At 39.3% G+C, this 16,158-nt stretch overlaps 2 protein-coding genes and 1 non-coding gene across 3 annotated transcripts; 1 reads left to right on the top strand and 2 right to left on the bottom strand.

Moving 5' to 3' along the window:
* Window positions 1–4,799: 4,799 nt before the first annotated feature.
* On the top strand, window positions 4,800–7,421 carry LOC133736211 (malate dehydrogenase, glyoxysomal). The gene is made up of 9 exons (XM_062163657.1): window positions 4,800–5,027; window positions 5,196–5,414; window positions 5,757–6,071; window positions 6,172–6,261; window positions 6,383–6,466; window positions 6,724–6,759; window positions 6,848–6,937; window positions 7,016–7,110; window positions 7,228–7,421. Exons 1-9 carry the CDS (start codon window positions 4,956–4,958, stop codon window positions 7,298–7,300), a joined length of 1,074 nt encoding a protein of 357 aa, XP_062019641.1. The 5' UTR covers window positions 4,800–4,955; the 3' UTR covers window positions 7,301–7,421.
* A 112-nt stretch (window positions 7,422–7,533) lies between these two features.
* On the bottom strand, window positions 7,534–10,105 carry LOC133736210 (protein TUNICAMYCIN INDUCED 1). Its single transcript, XM_062163656.1, has 3 exons — window positions 9,890–10,105; window positions 8,980–9,312; window positions 7,534–8,490 (listed from the first exon to the last, which is right to left on the bottom strand). The coding sequence occupies exons 1-3, from the start codon at window positions 10,004–10,006 to the stop codon at window positions 7,678–7,680; spliced, it is 1,263 nt and encodes a 420-aa protein (XP_062019640.1). The 5' UTR covers window positions 10,007–10,105; the 3' UTR covers window positions 7,534–7,677.
* A 297-nt stretch (window positions 10,106–10,402) lies between these two features.
* On the bottom strand, window positions 10,403–10,476 carry TRNAV-AAC (transfer RNA valine (anticodon AAC)). The gene has a single exon. It is a non-coding gene; the product is annotated as a tRNA-Val (tRNA).
* Window positions 10,477–16,158: the final 5,682 nt, after the last annotated feature.

The following is a 16,158-nucleotide window of genomic DNA, read 5'->3' as shown; positions in this document are numbered from 1 at the left end:
AATGGACTAATAATTCATTACATGTAGCCTTGCTTACCACCCCACTCGCATTCCACTCTTGTAAGATCGTTTTTCTGGATACTATATACTTCTTTTGTGAGTTGTTTCGCCGGATCAATCGCTCAAAATCTTTTATCACTATTTAAATTTGATGAAGAAAACATGATAATTTTTTAAGCTTGTTTCCTACTTTTTTTTTTCTTTTTCTTTTTTTCTCCCTTTTCCCTAGCTTTTGATTAAGAAACCAAATTCATGTGCAGATCTTCATCATCTTCTAGTCAAAAAGTTATAAGGAAGTAAGGAACACATGCATTTCTCCAATGACTAGCCTGAGCTGAATTGCGAAGAGTTTTGATCAAGATTATGGGATATCGTGTTTCAACTTGAATAGAATTGAGCTCGAGTCTTCTTGCCTAAAGGAGACCAAACTTTAGAGCTCGAGCTCTTATGTACCTAAAGATGATCGAGGTGTAAAACCCAAAGGTTTTCAGCCTCTACCGAGATATGATCGGATGCATGGTTCATAAGTTCAAATCCGGCTGGGACTTAACCTGTTAAATTTTAATTTATGCATCGACCAATTATATTCATCTAGACTTATTAGCTTTCGAAACAAAAGTATATAATGCATGATTACTCCTCCAATTATAATATAGAATATTTACTTTAATAAAAGAAATACTTTCTTTGGCCCCAAAGTTTCCAGCAAATAATAATAGATTTTCAATGACCAACCATGGATTCAGTGCGAACTAGAAAGCGTCAAATGATTAGATAAAGAAGGAGGCGTACACCATTGTAGACTGCCCCCATTGAGTGGTCATTTGTTATTTTTTTCATATTGGTCATAATCATTTAATTTAGTGGCATAAATACGTTTGTTTTTTTTTTTTTTTGGTAAGTAGGAGGTCGATCCATATTTCTACAGGATGACCAAAGATGATTGATCAATATAAAAACCTAAATGAAAATTGAATACCTATTTGAATATTTATTTAATAGGAACATATATGGAATGCATTCTCCTTTTCAGTTTTAATTTCTTATCTCAAGTTGCACTAGTTGCACTAAGTTAGTTTCTTAATCTTGCTCACGACTTGAACTAACTGTTAATAAAATTATTGGAGAAACAAAGTCTTTTTTTCTTCTGTCATGCTTTACTCAAACACCATAAATTTCTAAATAAGTAAAAATAAATGGTTTTGTTTAACCAATAGTACATATTTAGACCTCAAAAAAAAAAAAACCAACAGTTGCCCAGTACCATTTGGTTTAGTGGCATAGTCTCCCCTTCATAAATGGGAGTTTGTGAGTCGAACTCACGAAAAACTAGTTGTAGCATTTGAGTTGTTTATCTGATAAAAAAAAAAAAAACCAACAGTTCATATCGGTGTTATTGAGCCCTTTCACCACCTCCTGCCATTTATGCTGCCGACCAGTAAGACACCAAGCCTACCCTCTTTACCAAAGCCAAAGATAGAGAATGAAATGAGCTTTCACTGCCAAGCCTACGTTTTACCCTCTTTTCCGCCCGAACCTTAAGGGCAAGTTCACCCGTTGGGTCACCAGGTCACCCACTATTCACTACTTTTTAGTGTTAATTTCGTGCCCTGGGTCACGAGCACAGTGTATTTCGTGCCTTGGGTCACCCGGTCCTTGGGTCACCCGGTACAGTGTTCTGGGTCACCATGGTGACCTGCACAGTGTATTTCGTGCCCTGGGTCACGAGCACAGTGTATTTCGTGACCCAGAGAATGAAAATATACACTAAAAAGCAGTGAATAGTAGGTGATCCGGTGACCCAACGGGTGAACTTGCTCTAAGTGACTAGATTTTAGTCATTGCTTTATAAATTACAAGTGACCCGAAATTTTATATTAATCTATTTAGCAACTCCCACTAAAAGTTAATAAACTTACTTAGTGTGCACCTCCTGTCATTTGTGCTACCAACAGGGTCGGCCCTGAGGGTTGCACGTTGAGGCAGCCGAATCAGGCCAATAGTCTCTGGCGGGCATCTTATCCATTTTAATTTTATATACCTGAATCACTTCATATATGAGCCTTAAGTTAATAAAGGTACGTATAGTTTGGTTAAGCGGTTACAACTTTATATGGATTTTGGAACCACCTAGGTTCAAATCACATATGGTTTATTTAGCTGCCAATTTTGTATGAGATTATATTGTAATTGTTCGCTAGGCCTTCAAAATGTTAGGACCTACCCTGGTTACCGACCAGTAAGACGCCAAGCATATCCCTCACCCTGTTTATCAAAGCTGAATATGGAGCTTTACTACAATATAATGAAAGGAGCTTTCACCATCTAGTATCCCACCGACCCTTAGGTGACTAGATTTTAGTCATTGTTTTATAAATGACCCAAAATTTGATGTTGATCTATTTAGCTATTCCAATTAAAAGTGGTATGAGATGGTCGCCTATACTCTTAATGTGATCCATTACTCAAGCTGTAGTTGAACTAGGTAAAGTGGTTAGATTTTGCAAGCTGTAAATAACATAAATGGAAGCTTATTCATGTTCTCCTTACAGGTCGATGCTTGTAATTCTAGTAAATCTTTTTTTTTTTAGGGCAACGGAAGACTGATCCATTGATATTAAAATCATACGACCTCACTTGGTCAAACTTGAGAGGTCCAAAGACCCCTCATATTACAAATCAATGCTCGCATAAAAGGACTAAAATCCAAAGCTGATCGAAACTCCAAAAAAAACTAAAATCCTAAAGGAACTGCAGAAACAAAATGCAAAAATTAAAAAACTCCCTAACCCTACACACCCCTAAAATGGAACCACTGGATTGAACATCTTGACGCCTAAGACCTTCATGGTGTACATCGCAACCCTCAACACAGCCACAGCAACATTCGAGGAACAATACAGGGTAAAGAGCAGGATAGGCCACCTCCCAGAAATCTCAAAACCAAGCCCAACCCAAGTGTTGGGGGAAAGGGGAACTGAACCAACTAGGCCTAGTTCACCAGCCTGCATCTGCAGCCCAGATCGATAGAGGCCCAAAAGCCCACTACCCAAACCCTTCGTCTCCCACCCCCAGATCGACCTGTTCTGACCTTGCAGAAGAGGCGGCCTCCGCCCATCAATGCTCCGGTGGCCGTCCACGGCCTTCCCCCATCAAGATTGCCGGAAAGAGACCTCCTTGGATTGGGTTCACCTGCAATCGAAGGAAGAGGAGATCCTAACAAAGCCTCCGGCGAAGACCCGACAAGCACTCACGCCTCCACAGAAAAACCAGGTTGCCGCTGCCTCACGCACCGTCGTCCTACAACTCGATACCCTCCGATTACAACAACCTACGTCGCAAACCAGACCTCACGTCACCCTTGCTTTCAAACCTAGCACCAGATCAAAATCCTCGCCGCTGTCCACGTACCAGACGAGAACGACGCCGCAAGACGTCCTCTTGCAGGCAGGATCGAACCCGACCCCGCTGCTCTGCTGCACGAAAGGCTAGATTTCGGTATACGGAGCTCCGAATTTTCAGGAGCTATTGATTTGAATTTTTGATGGCTGTCAAGTAGACCATTTTTTAGTGTAATTCTAGTAAATCTTCGTTTGTAATCAAGTCATCAAATAGATAGAATCTAAGGATTTCAATATATATATATATATATATATATATATATATATATATATACAGATCCTATCCAGAGCGATGTCTCGCTCTGAAATTTCAGAGCGAGGTTAGGGTTTAGAGTCACTTTTCGGTCGCATTTCCACATCTCGACCGTTCAGTTTTTAGCTACTAATGTATAGATCATCTCTGCAAAATTTCAACCAAATTGATGGTCGTTAAGGCATTGATAACTGCCTTAAAGCTAGTACGGTTTAGGTTGAACATATTCAATTCGTCCACTGGTTTAAGTGAGTTATATACCTTAAAGATCATCAATTTAGCTGAAATTTTGCATAGATGATCTATACATTAGTACCTAAAGACTGAACGGTCGAGATGTGGATATGTGACAAAAAAGTGTCCCTAAACCCTAACCTCACTCTGAAATTTCAAAGCGATGCCTCGCTCTGGATAAAATCTATATATATATATATATATATATATATATATATATATATATATATTTTAAATAATGAGATTTAGAACCCAATCAAAGCGGGGTCGCATGGTCATATGATTATTATTACATGATAGGAAATGTCATATGATTATTATTAGTTAGTACTAAATCCTATCACAGGATAGGGAATGTCAAAGTTAAATAAATTGAGCTTATGACCCACGGAGCAAGGATTTTTCAAGCCTAGCTAACTCAATCCTATCACATGATTCAATTAGAATCCAATACAAGTTTTACGAGTTGAACGTACATCCCAAAACTCGAGTTTAGTTTGTTTCTTTTACACTCCAACTCGAATTGGCAAACCTCTTGAACAAGATCGATGGTGTCGCCAGTGCACCTCAAGGGTGCTTGAAGATCCGAGCTGATAAAGGTCTTGCTATTTTCTTTAAAGGTATGTTATGATATCCACACCCAAGAGTTTAATCTTGAAACTTCATACTTAAGAAGGGTGAAACTCAAAAATTCAAACAAAAACCCACAGTCCTATTGTCCAATATTTTGGGGGAGCCATGCCACGTCACCACATCACTCCATTCCAACAAGTCTGCATCAAACTCAGACAGATGTAAGTTCCTAGCTCAAATTGTGAGAACCACCTCATTCTGAAATGGGATAGGATAAGAGTTTATAACAATTTTTAGTTTCCACACAAATAAAAAATTTGGAAAAATTTATGCATCATTCTTTCCAATTATCTCTTTGTTTTTTTCTACGTGAAAATCTTGAATTTATTTCATTATTATTCATCATCCGTTACATGTAGCACAAGCTTGTGACTTGTTATTCCTTTACACTCCAAACCCTCACACTCTCCCTTGTCTGAAACAAGAAAGAGATAATGGCGTCCAGCGTGGAAGTGAATCAACGCATTGCAAGGCTCTCAGCTCATCTCTACCCTTCAAATCTCCAGGTTTCTTTTCCCTTGAGTTTTTCATCGTGCCAAGCTAGATTGTTAAACTTACCATATTCATGAAAAATACTTGTTTGAATTCATTGATGAAGCAGCAGTTAGTATATTTTATGATTAAGTTGATAGTGATAATTTGTTTCATGTCAAATGTTTGATGCAAATTCGAAGATGGAGGACAGCAGTTCTGCTGTGAGAAGAGCTGATTGCAGAGCCAAAGGAGGAGCACCTGGTTTTAAAGTGGCTATTTTGGGTGCTGCTGGAGGCATTGGACAACCTCTTGCAATGCTCATGAAAATGAATCCACTGGTCTCAGTTCTTCATCTCTATGATGTCGTCAATGCCCCCGGTGTGACAGCTGATATTAGTCACATGGACACTGGCGCTGTGGTAAATTTAAACTTCATCAACTCTAATTTTCAATCCCTTTTTTGATGAACATGTTTGTCGCTGAAGAATGCCTCTATTCAACTGTTGTGATTCTCCTGTAATGAAAATGAAGCTTAGGTTATGAATTAATATCAACGGTTAGATTAGATATGAATTGTTAAGGTGCATGTGTAATTTGATCTCATCTAAGCTGCTCATATGGAAAAGTGCTCAAGTTTAGTCCTAATTCTGACACTGCTCGTGTGTGTAATTATTGAAGGGTGAGGATATGAGTTAGGATTAGAATAGCTCAAGGATTTTGTCCATTCCAAATTAACCATAGCTGCTATCCTTGGAATTTAGGTGCGCGGGTTCTTGGGGCAGGCACAGCTTGACAATGCTCTCACAGGTATTGACCTTGTGATCATACCTGCCGGTGTTCCAAGGAAGCCTGGAATGACCAGGGATGATCTTTTCAAGATCAATGCCGGAATAGTTAGGACTCTTTGCGAGGGAATTGCAAGGTGCTGCCCTAGAGCAATTGTCAACTTGATCAGTAATCCAGTGAACTCTACAGTTCCTATAGCAGCTGAGGTTTTCAAGAAAGCTGGTACTTATGACCCAAAGCGACTGCTAGGGGTTACAATGCTTGATGTCGTGAGAGCAAACACATTCGTTGTAAGTATCCTTCAATGAACATTCTGCATGTTAAGCTTCCTATCATCAGCAGTTCAGCACTCATGGCTTTCGTTGTCATCTTACTCGTACTTTGATGCAGGCTGAAGTTCTGGGACTTGATCCTAGAGAAGTTGATGTTCCGGTTGTTGGAGGCCATTCTGGAGTGACCATTTTGCCCCTTCTGTCGCAGGTATTCCAGAGTGTGGTTACAAATTTCAGCATTTTCAGCTTGTTTTGTTGTCTAGAAATGGTAAACTGGCTGCAGTACAGTAAAAGTGATCAAGATTCTAATAACGTTTCTCTCTATACAGGTCAAGCCTCCTTGCTCCTTCACTCGAGAAGAAACAGAATACCTGACTGATCGTATTCAAAATGGTGGAACAGAAGTTGTTGAGGTAATGCCACAGATAGAATTACATGAATTCAAGAAAAAGAATTCTGTTTTATTTTATCTCTGTTCCCGGAGCTACTACTGTTAGATTGCTTCTGCTCAAGGACAAAATAATGGCAGCCTCTTACTCATCTGTTACATCTGTACTAGTCTTCAATACTCCCTGTACTAATAACTGGTCTGCTTCTTATTGCTTCTGTATGTATTTTTGTGACAAAAACCATACACAATTCAATTAACTTATTATTCACAAAATTGCAGGCAAAGGCTGGGGCTGGCTCGGCAACATTATCAATGGTAAGTCATTTCAAATTAGCACAATTTCTAAGTACAGAAATCAATCATTTGGGATTATACAAGAAATCTGACTTCAACATACTTACAGGCATATGCAGCTGTCAAGTTTGCGGATGCATGCCTTCGTGGCTTGAGAGGAGATGCTGGTGTTGTGGAATGCTCTTTTGTTGCATCTCAGGTACTGTGTTCTTCCTTTCTTTTTTGTGGAGTTCGGAACTTATTAACAACCAATTGTAATGTTTGGCGTCTATGACAGGTTACAGAACTTCCTTTCTTTGCAACCAAGGTACGGCTTGGCCGTAATGGAGCTGAGGAAGTCTACCAACTTGGGCCTCTGAATGAGTATGAGAGGTATATGATGCTTAGACATACAACTACTCCACATTTTGGTTTCTGCAAAATAGAATAGAACAGCAAAACAACAACTTCGTTTGCTCTTACAAATGCTATTGCCTTATTCATCAACAGGGTCGGTTTAGAGAAGGCGAAAAAAGAGTTGGCAGGAAGCATCGAAAAGGGGGTTTCTTTCATCAGGAAGTAAATTTTCAGTCCCTTACAAGGGAATTGCTTATTTTAGTAGTTGCTGTTGTACTCAGAATGTGCTTGGGGGACGTGAATAAACCAGAAAGTATTATAAATTATCTTTATAAGTTTTAAATGAAGTAGCTTCTGTATTTAATATATATGAAATCACGTCTTCAATGCACTTGCATGGTTTAGGGATATAGCAGCCCTTACATTTTCACCCCCCTCAATCCTTATTGGACAATCGAAGAGGAAAAATAAACTAAAGCCTTTAGTAACTCATGGTATATTTACAGTATCAAACCTCATCTAACTCCATAATCTTTCAGAAAACAAAAACGGTTTCCTCTTTACACTTTCAGACGCTATCAGGAAGCCCAACCAAACAACACTTCACAAGGTTAAGGGATTAGGGGGAGGTTGAACTATGGGGGTCGTGGACATGGAGACATTCCCAGACAGCACATTAGGTGCTACAGTGTCCTCCAAGATCGCAGGGTTAACGGGAACCACTCTCTCTGGCACAATTTTATCGCCATCAACCTTAGCAAGCACCTCGAAATGCATCCTTACAGTCTCAGGCTTTGTCCTCCATGCTGGAAAACCTGTCCAGTCCATCCCATCTCCTTCTTTCACCTTCTTCTCCACCCCAAACCCAATCTTCAAGAACGTCTGCGCTGACACATCTGCCTTCAACAATTTAAAGGAACCTTTTTTGTTTGCCTTGGGACCAAGAACAGTCGAAAGCAGTGACTCAAAAGCCAGCAAGTTGGCGTTCGACCCATTGACAGAAGCAAGGGGCCAAACAGTTGTGAAGTATTTTGGAGTTAAAATGGTGGTCTCTTGGTTTTGTAGCTCAACAGACATGGGCCTCGTTTTAGCCAGTGATGACAACTCCACAAGGCCAGGAGCAAGCCGCTTAAGCTTGAGTTTGTTGTTCATGGAGGAAGAAGTTGAGGCAGGGGCTGTAAGAGCGGTTGGACCAACAATGCGGAGAGACAGCAATGGAGCTGATTCAGTTCTAGAAGCATGGCGTAGCCATTCAGCTAGGGTCACGAGCCCAGAAGCAAAACCACTGCTGGTCCGATTCAGTGGCAATGGAAGCTGAAGAGGGTGCCTTAGGCTCACCGATCTAGCACCTGTCACAGTAACCACAGCCCCTTCTGCTAAAACCACCTTCTTCAACACTCCAGCATCCACATCATGCTGCCAACACCGGATCAAGTCAATCAGTATCCGAAAAACTCAACTTCAATTACAAACATTATAACCTAATAGCTCAATAGTTGGACAGAGCAAAAACCTCATGTCTTCGATTTGAACGAAATTAATCATAATCCAAATTCCCTAATTCCAATGATGATCAAATTCACATAATTCCAATGAGATCAAATTCCCTAATTCCAATGATGATCAAACTCCCTAATTCCAATAATGATCAAATTCACCTATTTCCAAAGATGATCAAATTCCCTAATTCCAATGATGATCAATTCCCTAATTCCAATGATTCCCATGATGATCAAATTCACCTAATTCCAATGATGATCAGATTCCCTAATTTCAATCATGATCAGATTCCCTAATTCCAATCATGATCAAATTCCCTAATTCCAATCATGATCATATCTCAAGCTTAACAGGAGTGAATCAAATCAAATCAAAATTTTCAAATCCCTAAATTCCAATACTTACTGGAAGCGAGAGCCTCATGTCTTTAGCGTCCTGAATCCACAGCTCCATGGGCCCGGCCAACTGAAACGGAGCCAAAACGGGCGGCAACCCGTCGTCCAATTTGCCTTTCGGGACCAACCCGCTTTCATCCTCGACCCGAAATACCGGCAGGTCAACGTACTCCCAGCGGTCAACGTCCTCCAAAAGCTTGAAAGGAAGCACCTTCTTATCTACCTCCACGTCGAACTCGTACGCCACCGAATGCCCCACCTGCGCGTCCCTCAGATCAAACCCCGATATCTTCAGATCGTCGGCTTGGAATCCCAATCCCTTCACTATCGCCTCCTTCAAATCCTGAATCAATCACCAAATTTAGAATCAGAATCCGATTCCGGTCACCAATAATTAAAAAAAAAACTGTGATCAAATCACCAAATTTAGAATCAAAATCCGATTCCGGTAATGAATAATTTTGAAAAACTGTGATCAAATCACCAGATTTAGAATCAAAATCTGAATCAAGTAATGAATCATTTTGAATAACTGTGATCAATCACCAACTTTAGAATCAAAATCTGATGCCAGTAATGAACGATTTCGGAAAATTTCAGTAAACAATAATTTTGAAATCTGTGAAAAACTTTGATCAATCACCAAATTTAGAACCAAACTTCTATTCCAGTAATGAACAATTTTGAAAAAAAAAAAAAAAAACTTACGGATTCCGGTAAACAATAATTTTGAAAACTGTGATCAATGACCCAAATTTAGAACCAAACTCTTCGGGCAATGAGCAATTTAAAAAAAAAAAAAATTATCTGATTCAGTAATCAATAATTTTGAAAAACTGTGACCAATCACCGAATTTAGAATAATAAAAAAATACGATTCCGGTAATGAAAAAAATTTTCAAAGAAAAAGAAAAACTTACGGAGATGGCTCTGGGGCTGGGGTAGCGAGGGTTCCAATGGGGGGTCGAAATTAGAGAGGAAGAAGGTCGAAAATGCGCAAGAGCTAAGAGGATCAAAAGCAAGGTGTGGAGAGCCATTTGTATTGTTTGGAGATTTGAAATTTTAAGGAGGATGGAATGAAATTTGGGAATGGGAATGGGAATGATGAAGAAGAAGGAGACGGTGGGTTTATTATTTGAAGTTGGGTTTTAACGTATTGGAGAAAGTTTGGGAAGAGAGAAATGAGTGGTGGAGAATCTATAGGAGGCGCTGACGTGGAGGGGAGTGGCCAATGGGAAGAGAGGAGGTTATGTGAAGGTACACGTGGTTGGGTCGTATTTGCTGGAGGCTGAGAGATTCATTTCTGATGACGTAACGATACGAATTTGCCTCCTCCGTGGTTCGCGGGGTTTCTTTGTTGGGATGGGGTTTTGGTAAAGGTTGAACGACGTCGTATTGAGTGTTGGCGTTTGTTAAAAACGAAGGAGAGTAAATGGCTTCGCCCGGGTTCGAACCGGAGACCTTCAGTGTGTTAGACTGACGTGATAACCAACTACACCACGAAACCATGTTGTTAACCTTGAGAGAGGCTACGATTATAGTAGTTATGACTAGGGATGGATTAGAATGTTGTGAATTCTAATATGTAAATATATAATTTATGGTCCAATGTCAGCTCAACACATATGTCGACTGAGAAGTCAAAGGTTTTGGTTCCGTACTATTCACCGTTTTTGATATCTTTTTCAAAAACTTATAGGTAGTTTAGAGTATAGTATGTGTCTGTAATCTCGATTAATATGATTCCGACTATATTTCCCATAGTCGGAATACAAAAAACAGAAAACAAGGAAATTGGACTAAACACAAGATTCCGACTGTATTCCCCATAGTCGGGTGTATTGGAATGCTAATGCGCTTCCCATGCCACTACCTCAATAAATTAGTAATTGAATCTCAAGTTCTCAACATTTGTTGGAAAGAAACAAAACTCTAGGAATCATGAAGTTTAGCCAAGTTTCTTTGTTATTGAAGAATTGGAACATGTGAGTTACCAAATTCATGAGAAAGATCTAGAGCACAAAAAATAAACCATCAGTAAGACTTGATTAGCGAGCCCAAATCAGAAAGCTTAGCATGGTAGTCCTAAAATAGTAAACTAGTAATTAGAAACCTATCGAAATAGTAACGGCAAACCTAATTTTTCAAGAACAAGAAAAAAAGTAGGCTTATTAACTCATGCTATTTGTGGAACTTTTGTAAATTAAATTTTAATATTACTTTCATGAAGTAAATTTAGATTCATGAATTAACTCCAAATATATATGTCTAAAATAAAATGCCACAAGGAAGACCAAATTCGAGGTACACATTTCTATGAGATGTAGTTTTACATGCATGCTTACTTCTGAAGAGGTGATTCTCCAAGCTTCCTTAGGCATAAACTCATACACAACTAACACAAGTAGACTTTGATCATCCTCGATGGGATCGAAACCAATTTAACTAAATTAGGATTGAGGAGTTCACCAAGCTAAATAACTTGGGCCTGAGACATGATAAAGACCAAGCATTATCCTCCAATAATGGGAGTGAAGAGAAACTGTCTGAATTCTGAATCATTGGTATGGAAATAGAACGAGATGTATGAGGCAAGCAGACAAGATTAGAGTGAAAGGATAAAGTTTGGCTGACACGATCGACGACACTGAATCCAAATCTATTATGTATTAACTATAAACACATGTTAATTAATAATATCGATTCTACTTTGGTAGAATATAGTGTTCAACATGTTAAGTTCTGTTGGGGTGATTTGGAAAATGAAGTAGATAATACAAAAGCTTATGTTGAGATAAATTCTTAATTTGTGTTCTTGGTTTGATGAGGGTGAAACAACTTTGGAAGACGATAATCTTTTTAAGTCTCTTCCAAAATATATCTCAAAATAAAAGTTGAAAAACAAAAGAGATTCATGAGACTCTTAACCTACCCGCAATTGGACGTCCGTTGTTTGTCTTAATCTTTGATTCAATTGGCTCTGCTTAATTTTGCTTATGTTTTGATTGCTTTTTGGTTTTATTTTTTCTTTTAAAGAGTTTTGGATAGTCCCCTTTAAATGTTTTCTTTTTTATTTAATAAATTTTTTCGGTTGCCAAAAAAAATCTATTACATATCTAACTAAACAACGATGAAATTGAAAAGAATTATATGAAGAAATGAACGAAAGCGGAACATCGAAGAATCAATAGCGTATGCGTAGAAGCCTTTGATACCATATTGACAGATTAACTTAGGCCTGGGCACGGTTTGGTACGGGTCGGTTTGAAGCCCAACCCGCATCGAAACCGCATTAAACGGTTTACCTGTTTTCCACACCGCAACCGCTTTTTTTTTTCATGGGCCGGATTTTTCGGTTGCACCGAAATCCGGTTCGGTGCGGACCGGTTTCACTATTTGGCCTTAAAATGATCAGTTGCAAATGACCCATACTATATTACTAGTTGCAAATGATCAGTCAATTTCCAACGTTTCAAAGTAGCTACAAAACTGCAATTACTACCCAAAAGAGAGAACTGCAAAAACATTAAACAACAAAGCACTCAAACAGTTGAAATTAACTAACTATTACAAACTAACTAACTATTACAAACCAACAAAGTTTCATCAGATGCCAACAAGCAAAGTTTAACCAAAGTTCCACAGTTCCGAGCTTCCGGCAAAGTTCAACACTTGAACCAACAGCAAAGTAAATGAAATAATAAAGAAAAAAACAAGCAAGTTCAAATCTGCAGGTCTTCACTATTCCACCTCTTCAATGCTTGCTTGCTTCCACAACTCTCCAGCTTAATCCTCATCATCAGTAACCCCTTGATATAACACAAAAAAGTGAGAAAACAATTAAAACAGATAGTTAAGTATGAAAAATTAAAGTCAAACAGAAACTGAAACATAAAGCTAAGTATGGAAACCTCACCATTCTCCATCTTTTCCAGCTCATTGTATAGATCCAATTCATCTTTAGTAGGCTCCTTATAAGCATTAAAGCCTGCAGCCCTTAACCAGTCACTCATGCATACCAAAGCTTCAACCATTCTTGGAGTGAGAGATGACCTAAAAGGGTCAACGACCCTTTTGCCGAGGCTAAACGCAGATTCACTAGCAACTGTTGATGCAGGGACAGCAAAGACATCTTTGGCAACTTGGGAAAGTATGGGGTACCTCGGAGCATTCTCCTTCCACCAGGCAAGAACATCAAACTTGTCGTTGGACGGATCTTCTAAAGCTTCTAGTAAGTACTTGTCCAACTCATTTTTTATCTCGACGACATCTTTTTCTTGCTTCAGCAACTTGAATTGACGCAGATTCTGCCCATGGCTGTCCTCAACACCTTGTGCAGCACTTGAATCCTCCATTCTTGGCTGAGTAGCATGCAATGAAGCCTCTGCAGCCACTGGATCTTCATTTCCATAATGAGTATACAGCTGCATGAAGATACTCTTCACTTCTTCAATCATCACTTCTTGCAGTGCCTTGTCTGATTGCAACTTTGGCAAAAAATACTGAAGATACAATAACTTGTATCTTGGATCTAAGAGAACAGCGATCAGCAAAATCTTATTGAGGTCTTCAAGCTTCGCCCAATACTTATCGAATTTTTTTTTCATCGATGTCCCAATGCTCACCATGAGTGGATCATCACAGTTTGTACACTTATCCAGCTCTTGGATAATAGTACACATCCACAACAATGGTTCATTTGCAGTCACAGACTTAACAGCACTGAATTTCAATGTAGCATCGTAAAAAAATTTCAGAAATTTAACTAGCCTAGCTGCTTTATCCCAATCAGCACCCCTTGGAGGCCCCGATCTTTTTTTCCCACCAATTCTCTCTTGAAAATACCCCTCAAACTGCTGATCTTCATCCTCTAACCTCTCAAAAGCCTTCTTGTACTTAAATGCTACATCTAACATGAAATAGGTGGAATTCCACCTTGTGGAGACATCCAAAGGAACAATTCCTCCTTGGTGTTCCACCTTCTCTTGCAGTGCACACTTCCTAAACTTATCAAGCCTTGTCGGGGATGATCTAATATATTTCACACAGTTCCTAATCCCCTCAATTGACTCATCTAGCTCCTCCATTCCATCCCTCACAACGAGGTTCAGAATGTGGCAGCAGCAACGTAAATGTAAGAAACTGCCCCCCAACAACAATTCATGCCAATTTCCTATTTTCTCCTTCATATAATCAATGGCAACTTGATTCGGAGAGGCATTATCAACAACAATGCAAAAAACCTTCTCAATACCCCACTTAATCAAACAACTCTCGACTAGTTTCCCTATGGTCTTGCCCTTATGATTGGGAATCACACAGAAATTTAAAATTCTCTTATGCAAAACCCAGCTTAAATCTATAAAATGGGCTGTTAAGACCATGTAGTTGACATTTTGGATCGAAGTCCAAGTGTCCGTTGTTAGTGACACCCTCTGCTCACTAGTAGCCATAAACCCCCTAATCCTCTCCCTCTCAGCTTGATAAAGTTTCCAAATATCTCTAGCTAGTGTTCTACGAGAGGGGCACTTAAATAAAGGCTGTGTTACTTTCATAAAATCAATAAAGCCCTGACCCTCAACGAAACTGAAAGCAAGTTCATCCCTCATTACCATTTTTGCACAAGCTAACCTAGAGACTGTGTCATCAAAACCCACAGCAACAAGATTCCCACCCTTTTCCGCAGATTCAAAAGTGAGGTACCTTTGTTTTTTGTTGGGGACGAACAGAGGACACTTCTTGCACTGGAACAGCATGTGGTTCCTCATTGAAGTGGTCCCATTTGATCTGGAGTCGCATGCATATGTTTGGGGGCAATACTTGCATTTAGATCGAGCTGGTACCTTCAATGTCCCATCCGGATTCTTCACCCTCTCAAAGTGCTCCCAAGCTTTTGACTTGTTCTTCCTACTACTAAACCTGTTCAATTCCATAAAGTTATAAACAAATAACAAATCAACCACAAGTATACATTGTTCCAACCATAAATTCATAAACATTGTTCCAACTAATTGCATTCTGCCGTTCTGCGTACCTAGTTGTTCCATCAAGATCTTCTGAAACTGGAGGAAGGGGTGCAGCTCCTTGTTGATGACTTTGGTCCACCGTCTGAGTAGGAGTGGCTGTGGGTGTCGGAGTTGTTCCAATGCTAGAACCATTAGTTGGAGTAGGTATGGGAGTGGAATTAGGAGTCTCAGATGCCCCTTCCATTACCTGCAAGTGCAAACAGAAACACATATTTTTGAAGTAGCTTCTTCACAAATAATAGCTCATGTAAAACAAATAGGACTGAACATCAAAAAACTCGATGTAAATTTCAAATCAGAAAAGTGTAAACCCTAATTTTGAATTAGCAAATGAGAAAACCATGCTCTTTACATATATTTTAAGATATATACAGATATAAAGATACAGCCATACAAGTTCATAGTTCGATTAGAGAACTTGCCTTAGAGAGACAGAGATCTTGTGCAGACTGAAGAGATTTTGCAACTGAGGAAAATAAGAGAAGAGTTAATGATATAGATTATAGATTACAAAGAAGTGAGAGAACGACATTTAGAGAAGAGAAGAGAGGAGAAGCCATACTCGATCGGCGATCTGGTGGGAAGATTGAGCAGAGCGCCGTTCTCTTGAGAGAGTCAGAAACGAGAGACTGAGAAAGACTGAAAGTGAATTGAGGTCGAGTTGATTGGGAACTTAGGGTTAGAACTTAGGATTTGGTGTGGTCGAGGTTAGAAAGGCTCGGATTTCAGCCACTAAATATTTGACACCTATTTAATAATTAATAAAAAATATATTTTAAATTAATTCGGTTCGGTTTAAGTCGGTCGGTTTTGGGCCTTAACCCCGGATCCGACCCGTATTTGTCCGGTTCGGTGGCCCACGTCCAGTTTTCTGTGTTCTTTGTATTCGGTTCGGAAACCGCACCGATTATTTCGGTTCGGACGGTTCGGTAACCGATTATTCGGTCAGAAATGCCCAGCGCTAGATTAACTAACCAGATATGAGGAAGACGACGAAAGAAACCGGGGAGAGTAAGAGAAAAAAAGAGAAGCAATGCGTCTTTTTATATTAGATTTTTAGCTAAAAGACAAGAAAAAGATTTGCTAATACAAAATTACCATTACGCCCTTCACATCCTTAACATATATCTCCTCTGTTTTCTAAGTGAGGAGTTGGGTGCACA

Source organism: Rosa rugosa, chromosome 3, assembly GCF_958449725.1.
Source record: "Rosa rugosa chromosome 3, drRosRugo1.1, whole genome shotgun sequence".
Taxonomy (NCBI): Eukaryota; Viridiplantae; Streptophyta; class Magnoliopsida; order Rosales; family Rosaceae; genus Rosa; species Rosa rugosa.
Note: the sequence above shows the minus strand (reverse complement) of the source record. Positions and strands in the feature narration are given on the sequence as shown.

Bases quoted from the DNA above. Each gene is read 5' to 3' on its own strand.
- LOC133736210 (XM_062163656.1), bottom strand. From the start codon at position 10,006: ATGGCTCTCCACACCTTGCTTTTGATCCTCTTAGCTCTTGCGCATTTT. The intron at 9,313-9,889 runs GTAAGTTTTTCT...TGATTGATTCAG, and splicing joins CCAGCCCCAGAGCCATCTCC to GATTTGAAGGAGGCGATAGT. The intron at 8,491-8,979 runs GTAAGTATTGGA...CGGTGTTGGCAG, and splicing joins ACATGAGGCTCTCGCTTCCA to CATGATGTGGATGCTGGAGT.
- LOC133736211 (XM_062163657.1), top strand. From the start codon at position 4,956: ATGGCGTCCAGCGTGGAAGTGAATCAACGCATTGCAAGGCTCTCAGCT. The intron at 5,415-5,756 runs GTAAATTTAAAC...CTTGGAATTTAG, and splicing joins ACATGGACACTGGCGCTGTG to GTGCGCGGGTTCTTGGGGCA. The intron at 6,938-7,015 runs GTACTGTGTTCT...CGTCTATGACAG, and splicing joins GCTCTTTTGTTGCATCTCAG to GTTACAGAACTTCCTTTCTT.